General features: G+C 39.2%; 1 protein-coding gene across 2 annotated transcripts; it reads left to right on the top strand.

The window, feature by feature from the left end:
- The first annotated feature begins 130 nt into the window (after positions 1-130).
- Positions 131-7,563, top strand: LOC127453960 (uncharacterized). 2 transcript variants are annotated; one of them, XM_051720817.1, is made up of 7 exons: positions 131-228; positions 556-701; positions 3,222-3,324; positions 5,092-5,696; positions 6,537-6,876; positions 7,076-7,149; positions 7,308-7,563. In XM_051720817.1, exons 2-7 carry the CDS (start codon positions 564-566, stop codon positions 7,398-7,400), a joined length of 1,353 nt encoding a protein of 450 aa, XP_051576777.1. In that variant the 5' UTR covers positions 131-228; positions 556-563; the 3' UTR covers positions 7,401-7,563. The 2 variants fall into 2 exon arrangements, with proteins under 2 accessions (XP_051576777.1, XP_051576776.1); XM_051720816.1 differs by having other exon boundaries at positions 179-351.
- The last annotated feature ends 2,480 nt before the right edge of the window (positions 7,564-10,043 follow it).

Genomic DNA, 10,043 nt, shown 5'->3' with positions numbered 1-10,043 from the left:
TATCTTGTTTTGACTGATTTAAAATGCGAGAGACGAAGATGGTGACGTCAACACGCGGCTGTATTTCAAATCTTTGAAACACGCCCATGTTAACATTAGTTTACCGTCTCAGCCAATCAGAAGCGCCGAGGCAATAACCCATTGGTTTGTTTAAAAGTCGCCCCAAACAGAGAACGGATCATTTAAATGCTCTTGCTCGAGTCACACGGAGTTCGAAGACGGCTGAAGGTATTTCTGTGTTGATACGCATTCAGTATTACACGACAGACATATTTTGTCTGACCTGGTGTGAAAGAGACGGAAGAAAAAGAAAGTTATAGTGGTTTGTGTTTGTTGGACACGTGTTTTAAGGTTAGTTTGAGTTGGTGTCAGATAGCTTCATTTTGTTATTAAAACGCTACTTCGCTTTTTAATGAAATTCGACTACTAAATTTAGTAACACGTAGTACCTACCTCATTGCATTTCATTTCAATATCTTAATATTTGAACAAAATGACTGTTATTTTACCTTCCTTTGAAGACCTTAACACGCGGTATTTCTTTTTCTTACAAAGACTTAAAAATGGGTGCCAGTGAAAGCAAGATGACTGTGGCATCAACACCAAAGCCAGACCTGAGCCAACGACTAAAAGCACTGCGTGTATCAGAACTGGTGGACCCTCGCTCACCGTCCTGCGGTGTCGACCGCACACCTATACAGGTAAAACTCTCCCAGCATAGTGACGTCACTTTCCCTCCTCATACGCCATATTTGTGACCATCAGAGGGAGGAATGCAAAACCACCCGTAAAACTAATATATATATATATATATATATATATATATATATATATATATATATATATATATATATATATATATATATATATAAATAAAAATATTTTGATCCATGCAAAGTCCCAGGAGAGGTGTATACAGGTCTGAAGTCAGCACAAATATTGCCAAATTTGACTTTAGCGGACATTTAAACGTATTTTAACCACAATTCATCTCCGTACAATGGCGAGTCTGATGTGTGACCGGCGAGTGCACGTCTACCGGTACATCACCGTAAACATTTATCATTCAGAAGTTACAAATGTTTGTGTTTTCTGCTCTGAAAATATTACAAAACGTCTGTGATGATCCCGTTTGTATGAATGTAAGAGCTGCTTTTAACTCCTGAAGAATACACAGAAAGCAACCGAGGCATATTAGTGTGAATATAGTCTGTGCTTCATGATCTTATGATGTGTTGTTTATTGACTAACATTAGTATATACATTATATACTATATATTCACATTATAGAGCTTTTTTATTTATTACAATGTTTTACAATTATGACATTCTGGGTGTATGAATTACATCATCCTATGTGCATTTCCAATTTGTTTCTGAATTGATGGTTTTATAAATATAATTGACACGTGTACAGATAAGTGACATGTCTGAATAAATGAGCAAAGACCAACAAGTGTTTTTATCCCTCCTCTCCCCCTTCATTGCTGCTTGACTTTGGCAAAATGAAGCCTTGTCACTAAAAGATAAAACTCTATTGAAATAAAAATGGCATTTTGGCTCTGGTAAGTAAACACTTGTATCACCTTGTTATGATTTATAAATAGAATTTATTTTTTAGCCTGCATTTGCCGCATCCCACAGCGCAGCACAATGAAGAAATATGGAATTGGTCACAAACATGGCGGCGTGATCATATGGTGACGTCACATGAAACAGGTCAAAAGACCGTTAATCTGAATGGTAACAAGGTCTCACAAAAATATGAACTAATCATTCATTTTTTCCCCACAGTCTTTCTTGGTGAAAACCCAGATTCTTAGATGAAATGTAGCTCAGCTCTCACATGAGAAGTGTTATGTTTAAAGGTGCACTCAGTAATTTTTTTTTACCTCATTAACGTTTTAGTCCTAAAGAAGTGAATATGAATTTTTTTTTTTTTTAAATCATGACCACTCACATGAGATGGAAACTCCAGTCATATCAGTAACCTTTATAAAAGCTGTTTTATTCTACATGGAGAGGGTCCACACACAGGGGGGCTGCCATGTTAGATTCACATGACCAGCAGAAAACTACTTGCTTAATCTCAGTAACCGCCCAGTTATTAGACACACTCGCTCATTAATTAATGAAATGGTGTATTTCTACACTGGTGGCCAAAAGTTTGGAATAATGTACAGATTTTGCTGTTTCTGAAGGAAATTGGTACTTAAATTCACCAAAGTGGCATTCAGCTGATCACAAAGTATAGTCAAGACATTACTGATGTAAAAAAACAGCAACATCACTATTGGAAAAAGTCATTTTTGGTCATCTAGACAGGCCCCATTTCCAGCAGTCATCACTCCAACACCTTATCCTTGAGTAATCATGCTAATTTGGTACTAGAAAGTCACTTGCCATTATATCAAACACAGTTGAAAGCTATTTGGTTTGTTAAATGAAGCTTAGCGTTGTCTTTATTTGTTTTTGAGTTGCCACAGTATGCAATAGACTGGCATGTCTTAAGGTCAATATTAGGTCAAAAATGGCAAAAAAGAAACCACTTTCTCTAGAAAATCAGTCAATCATTGTTTTGAGGAATGAAGTCAATACAATGCTTGAAATTGCCAAAAAACTGGGGGGGCCTTGTTAGCTCCAAGTATTGACGCTGACTACCACCCCTGGAGTCGCGAGTTCGAATCCAGGGTGTGCTGAGTGACTCCAGCCAGGTCTCCCAAGCAACCAAATTGGCCTGGTTGCTAGGGAGGGTAGAGTCACATGGGGTAACCTCCTCGTCGTAGTGATTAGTGGTTCTCGCTCTCAATGGGGTGCGTGGAAAGTTGTGCGTGGATTGCGGAGAGTAGCATGAGCCTCCAGTGTTGTGAGATGCACATTGAGCCATGTGATAAGATGTGCGGATTTACGGTCTCTGAAGCGGAGGCAACTGAGACTTGTCCTTCGCCACCCGGATTGAGGTGAGTAACCACGCCACCACGAGGACCTACTAAGCAGTGGGAATTGGGCATTTCAAATTGGGAGAAAAGGGGATAAAAATAAAAAATTGCCAAAAAACTGAAGATTTCATACAAAGGTGTACACTACAGTCTTCAAAGTGAACAATAGCACTTATAGCTGAAAACTAAGTGTAGTCCATAATGACAAACAAAGTGTATCTTCTCAAAAGTGTGCATCTTTTAATCAAATTTAAACAAATAAATCTTCCTCTTCTCCTGTAGGTGGGTGTGGCTTACACGCCTCTTCCTGTAGTGGAGTCAGTTGCACCTGTATTTGTTGACCCCCGCTCGCCCACATCTGGTATTGCCCGAACCCCAATAAAGGGTAAGATAAGAGTACTTCATGTTGTCATTCATAACACAATTAAAAGAGCTCACAAGCTGAAGGGGGGGCACTTTGGTATTATCAAAATGTTGCTCAGTTTGCTTAAGCAAACAGAACCAACATGGCAACCTATGTTCTTGCTTAAACCATTTATAAACCTAACCCCATAAAGGAAAGCCGTTTAAGGCATTTACATGACTTTTCACTTTGTCAGCTTAAGGATCATTAGTGTAAGATTGTGCATGTACACACTCTTTATTTTTGCAATTCCATTTGGTGACACTACTGGCTAGGTCTGCACAATTAATCGAATAAATAATCTAAATTACAGCTGCCACAATTAACGAATCATGAGTAGTGTCGAATTATAGCAGTATATTTAGGTCTACTTTTTTTTATTTTTTTTATTTATTTTTTTTTATAAATGTTCTTTAACTGTCTTTGCAGTGGTTGAGCGTTGTTACCAATCACAAGTCCATTGCTTGCTTCTGTGTATAATTTATTCAAATTTTGTTTTTAATGCTGCTTGGAGGGTCAATGTTAAGTTGACTCTTTTAGGCATTTTCCTTTTGATAAAATATCTTAAGTAATTTTTTTTTTTTTTTGGATGTGTAGCCTATACATGCAATATGGTATGTAGTTGATCCACCCAAAATAAGTATTGTAATGTAAAATTTATTAATAGCAATTACAATGTCAAAGTCTATTATTTCTATATATATATATATATATATATATATATATTATTTGTCATATTGCAGCCCTACTAGTGGTACAGAAATTAGACCATTTATTATTAATAGTGGTCGACAGATATATCGCCGAGGCAGATAAATTGGCTGATATTCTGACGTTTTTAATTCTCGTCATTGGCCGATTTGTTTCTTGAGAGCGCTGAGAATCGCCTGCTTGCATGGTAATTAACAAAGACATGTAAATGACCAGTCACAGTTCGTTTTGTTCCGTGCCATTATGTTACTACAAAAATAGACCGGTGTGCAACAGTGTCATTTGAACTATCCACATATCAGAGCCGCGGCAGACGCGTTTGAGCTCCGTGTTAAAGTGCTAGACTGTTTCATTCTCTCAGCAATTCCCTGTTACTTTTACGGTCTTGTCTAATGATAAAAGGCAAATATCAAAGCAATTTCTATTATATACAATTTGCAAATATGCAGATTTCACGTTTAAATGGATGTAATTCGTGAACCTCATGAAAATCCAGCATTTTCTTCCTGTCGAGCGCTCGTCTAATATCTTCCTCCTGAACCATCAGCCAGATAGAATGCAAAAAATGTATTCATAAATCATGATGGTCACTCCGTGACAATCCAAGTAGGCGATCCAGGCCATTTAAACTGTCAGAAGATTGATGCTTGCACTGGATCTGCACGAGCATGTGAGTGCAACTTCAGAGTAAAAGCGCTTCACGTGTGCTATAAGTAAATGTCTTATTCACTATGCGCTGTATGTACAATTGGTTTGATTCGGGGTTTTTTTTTTTTTTTTTTAGCAATTGTTTTATTAAATTGTGTGATGTATTGGCGACCCTGCTCTCTGGATATCGGTATTGGCTATTAAAAAAAAAAAAACATATCGGTCGACCACTAATTATTAACCACCATGACATGACATTCCATGACATAAAGACAGGGATGCAAACTACTTGACTTTTGGCAGAAGTCACCTTTTTTGCCATTTTGCCCAAATGGGTACTTTAAGTTTAAACACTTAGAGCTCAAGAGTCCTTCCTTATTTGCATTACAGTGAGTGTAACTTCTCTAGCCAGGCGGCTGAGCTCCTTCTTTCTCAACGACGTTAGGAATGGGGACTCGCCTGCAGCACCCCATCGTCCTGTCTCTTTCACAAAACACCCCAGCCTGCCCAGTGTGGAGAAGCAACATGACGCATGCTCCAGAGAGCATCTGCTTCCTCTGGTGAAAGACCAGAACTCTGGCATCCTCAATGGACACACAGATGCCTTGTCTACACCTGAGGTCCTCTCTCCTTCAGAGGGCTACAGCTCCAAAAGCAGCAGCCCATTTGTGCTGATTGTGGACAGTCAGGTGGAGCTGGAGGTGGATGCCGAGCCCCCACTAGAAGAGGCGGAGGAGGCTTTGCTTCTTGGTGATTCTCCTTTGAAGAAGGAACTCAGTTTGAGTCTTCTTGCATGTCGTGAAGGCATTTATTCATCCTCCATGGAGGAGCATCCTTTCACTCCACTTCCTCCTGCTGAGAGACAACCGAATGAGGATCACTCCATTGCTCATGTCTCTGTGGTCCCACAATCCACGGATTCCTCCACACCTGTTGTTGAAGCTGCCTTGACCTCTGAGGTGGATGATGTTTCCTCCCAGACATCTGACGAGCAGGTGTGTTTCTGAGTTTCTTGAAATACTCTCTCTGTTCCAAAACATAGTGAGCTGCCTATAAAAGTATTATAGTAGCGCTGTGCTGAATCATATGTTGATATTGCAATACTGTCTTACGATATTGCCATATCACGATGTTTCTTTCTATTTGATTTGTGTAATTATGTGTAACATTTCAATAATGAAGCAGATCATCTAAATAAGTGTAAACTCTGTGATCTGTTTCTCTGTGCAGTCAGAGATTGAAATTGATACATATAGTATTGTGAGGTGGTTGGCAACACCCAGCCCTATAAATAGTTTATTCATTAAAAACCGACCATTACCCAAAAATGTATGTGTGTGTACTATGTATTTTTATGATCATTGGATAAGCAACAAGCTAACATTAAACTCCCTTGGAATTAATTGCGTTTCATCTTTCATGTAAAGCCCTATTTTTGTGGTGCAGAATATTCCAAATCCTTCGCTTATGAGGTTCGATTTAGATTAGGATGCTGCTTTAGGGACCATTTACAATGAACATGTTTTTGTCTTCTTTGACAGTTGCGTTTTTCCAGCGTCTCGCACAGGAGGATTTTTATTTTTTTTTTTTTTTTTTTTTTAAGATGGTGTGTCAAGTTAAATTCGTTTTAATCTTATTTCATAATGCACCACAAGGCTCCTGTTCCATGTTTTGTTTTTGTCTATGCAAGAATGTATTTGGTCTGAACGGCCTTATCAAAGGTAGCAATGGACCGCAAGGCAGCTCACTGAGTTTTTAGAACTACAGCGTGTGGCTCAGTACTTCTTGTTTTTTTGGTTTTCTGGTTTCTTATCTTTAAGTTCCACCCCCATCAGGTCACTGTTGCAGTTCCAGAACAGATCCATGAGCAGTTAGAGGTGACCAAACCTCCTACACCTCAGCCAGCTGTTGCCGCCAGCAAATCCAGTCCAGTGACCAACACCCAGGTTGAAACTGTCAATCCTGGCATCCGCTGTCCAAAGTTTGACACCCGTAGCCCCAGTCAGGCTGTTTTTAAGCCCCAGTGGTTAGGCGTGGGGTTTGGAACCACTGGTGTCAGAGCCCGAGGGGTACAAGGGCGTGGAAAAACAACTGTGTCTTCACCACTGTCCACCAAAAAAACTGCCACCAACGAGAATAACAATATGGTTGTTCGCACCAAACGGAGGCAGAGAGGTAAGTGTGTCTGCGTACACCAAGCAGGCATAATTTTAAGCATTATTAATGATTCTGCTGCTCTTGTTGTGATGACAGATATTTTAGCTAATATTTATGGAAAGTAGAGAGTAGGATTTTTTCAATGGAAGAAAATGAATATGTTCTCAAATGCACTTTCTGAAGCCAAATGTATATTTGATTTTTATTACATAAAAAGATCTGATTGGTGAGGGCAGATCCCCTCTGCAGATTCTGAAGGAGGCAAATTCACCCAGGGACCGCAACTCTCAGGTAATTGCACATGATTGAAATTCAGGTTATAGCAAAATGGTCCTTCGTTACTACTGCTAGTTGAACCTTGGTGCCCTTTTCACTGTGGACTTCCATTTCATGTAATTGCTTTCATCTATTGTACCTTAAATCTCTAAATATTTCTTGTCCCTATTCAGGTTAAGTTAAAAGTGTCTACCCCAGAAAAACAGAGGTTCAGTCAGTTGGACAGAAGGGCTCTGATTCTCTCACCGAACAAGGAGAATGAGTAAGACAAACTGGATGAAAATGAACATTTTACCTAACACTATGTATATAAAAATGTTCAGGTCTTCATGCCTTAAATTGGATTATAATAATTTCTCATTTTCTTTGTGTGGTTTTTGTAAATAAACCCTTTTGTGTGTTTTAATGTAAATAAAGTTGATATTTTAATTGTTTTGTCACCAATTTCTTTCATATTTTAAGCTGACATGAGGACATTGTGGATGGGACTACTTTATTATATATCATTTTCACTTGAACCAGATTTAAAGGAATAGTTTATCTAAAAATGACAATTGTCATTTGCTCACCATTGTGCCATCTCTTAACTCGTATGACTTTCTTGTGCAGGACACAAATGGAGATATAAAGTGAATACAGAGGTAAATGTGAACCCTTTGGAATTACCTGCATTTATGTATACATTTCTTAATCTTGTTTGATCTTCATCTAAGTTACAATAATGTACAAACACAATCTGTTTTAACTTATAATGCACAAGTTGTGGTGTTCTTGTACATATTGAATACATTATTCAAACATCCAGAGTGAAGGTCGTAAAGTATTTGAACCCCTAGGCTAATGATATCAACAAAAGGTAATTAGAGTCAGGAGTTGGCAAACCTGGCATCCAATTAATGAAATGAGATTTGGAGGTGTGGGTTAGTGTGTTTTTGACATAATAAAAAGCACACACATTTTAAGTTTGCTCTTTATAAGAAGCATCTGATGATGTGGACCATGCCTTGCAAAAGAAAATGGATCTCTGAAGACATACGATCAAGAATTGTTGCTTTGCATTAAGCTGGAAAGGGTTACAAAGTTCTCAGAGCATAGATATTCATCTGTCCACAGTTAGGCAAATTGTCTATAAATGGAGACGATTTAGTACTGTGGCTACTTTCCTTTAGAAGTGGCCGTCCAGCCAAGATGACTTTAAGGGTACACCACAGAATGTTCAGTGAGGTAAAAAAAGAACCCTGGAGTGACCACTAAAGATATGAAGGAATCATATGAACAGTTGTTAACCAGTTCCAGAGTCTACTATATGGAAAACATTAAACAGGTATGGTGTCCATGGCAGGATAACCTGAAGGAAGCCGCTGCTTTCCAACAAAGACATTGCTACACGCCTGAAGTTTGTCAAAGACCACCTCGACACGCAGCACTACGTATGCCGTAAAAGGCACCGCATACCAACATGAAAGCGTCATCCTAATGGTGAAGTATGGTGAGGGACCATCATGATTTGGGGCTGCTTTGCTACTTCGTGGCCTGGACCGCTTGCCATCAAGGGAAAAATGAATTCCCAAGTTTATCAAGATATCCTAGAGGATAATGTCAGGGTGGCTGTGCTCCAGCTGAAGTTTCATAGAAGTTGGGTGATGCAGCAGGACAATGACCCTAAACATAATAAATCCACTACAGAATAGCTTAAAAAAGAAAATCCACCTTTTGGAGTGGCCCTGTCAGAGCCCAGACCGTAACCCAATAGAGATGCTGTGGAATTACCTCAAGAGAGCCATTCACACCAGATATCCTAAGAATATGGCTGAGCTGAAACAGTTCTGTAAAGAAGAATGGTCCTTCTGAATGTTGTGCAGGTCTAATCCACAGATATTGGAAACACAAGTTATTGCTGCTGAAGAAGGAACAACCAGGTATTAAGTCCAAGGGTTCACTTGTTTTTCCACACGTTTTTTTTCTCCCCAGTTTGGAATGCCCAATTCCCCATGCACTCTTAAGTCCTTGTGGTGGCGTAGTGACTCGCCTCAGTCCAGGTGGCAGAGACATGGCGCGTGTGGAGGCTTCACACTATTCTCCGCAGGATCGAGAGCTAACCACATTATAGCGACCATGAGGAGGTTACCCCATGTGACTCTACCCTCCCTAGCAACCGGGCCAATTTGGTTGCTTCGGAAACCTGTGGAGTCACTCAGCATACACTCAGGATTCGAACTCGCGAACTCCAGGGGTGGTAGTCAGCGTCTTTACTCGTTGAGCTACACATCCCCCCATTTTTCTACGTTTAACAGGATGTGTTCAATAAAGAAATGAAAGATTATTGTTGCTTGTCTGTACTTCAAATTTTATAAACAATCAGAAAACCAGCTAATTCCAAAGGGTTCACATACTTTTTCTTGCCACTGTAAATCTATACTCTGCAAGTCAACAGGGTCCAAATCTTCCAAGCTCCAAAAAGGACAAAGGCAGCATAAAGGTAATTCCTATGACTTGAGTGGTTTAATCCATGTCTTCTGAGGTGATATCATCAGTTTTGGATGAGAAACATACCAAATGAAACTCCTTTTTCAATACAAATCTTGCTCATTCATCAAGCACGATGAAGTGTTATCGAGCTTTAAAATCATGATTGCGCCTTGGAGACTGCAGATGGCAAGATTTGTAGTGAAAAAGGTTGTAGAGTTATGTATTGTTTGTTCCCATCCAAAACTGATCGGATCTTTAGACAACATGGATTAAACCACTCGAGTCATATGAATTACATTTACAGTTTGCTGCCTTTATGTCCTTTTTGGAGCTTGCATTGTATGTATATATTCACATCATATCTCCATCAAAATATCTTTGTTTTCAGCAGAAGACAGAAAGTCATAACGGTGAGTAAATGATGAAAGAATTATAATTTT

Source organism: Myxocyprinus asiaticus, chromosome 16 (genome assembly GCF_019703515.2).
Source record: "Myxocyprinus asiaticus isolate MX2 ecotype Aquarium Trade chromosome 16, UBuf_Myxa_2, whole genome shotgun sequence".
Classification (NCBI taxonomy): Eukaryota; Metazoa; Chordata; class Actinopteri; order Cypriniformes; family Catostomidae; genus Myxocyprinus; species Myxocyprinus asiaticus.
Note: the sequence above shows the minus strand (reverse complement) of the source record. Positions and strands in the feature narration are given on the sequence as shown.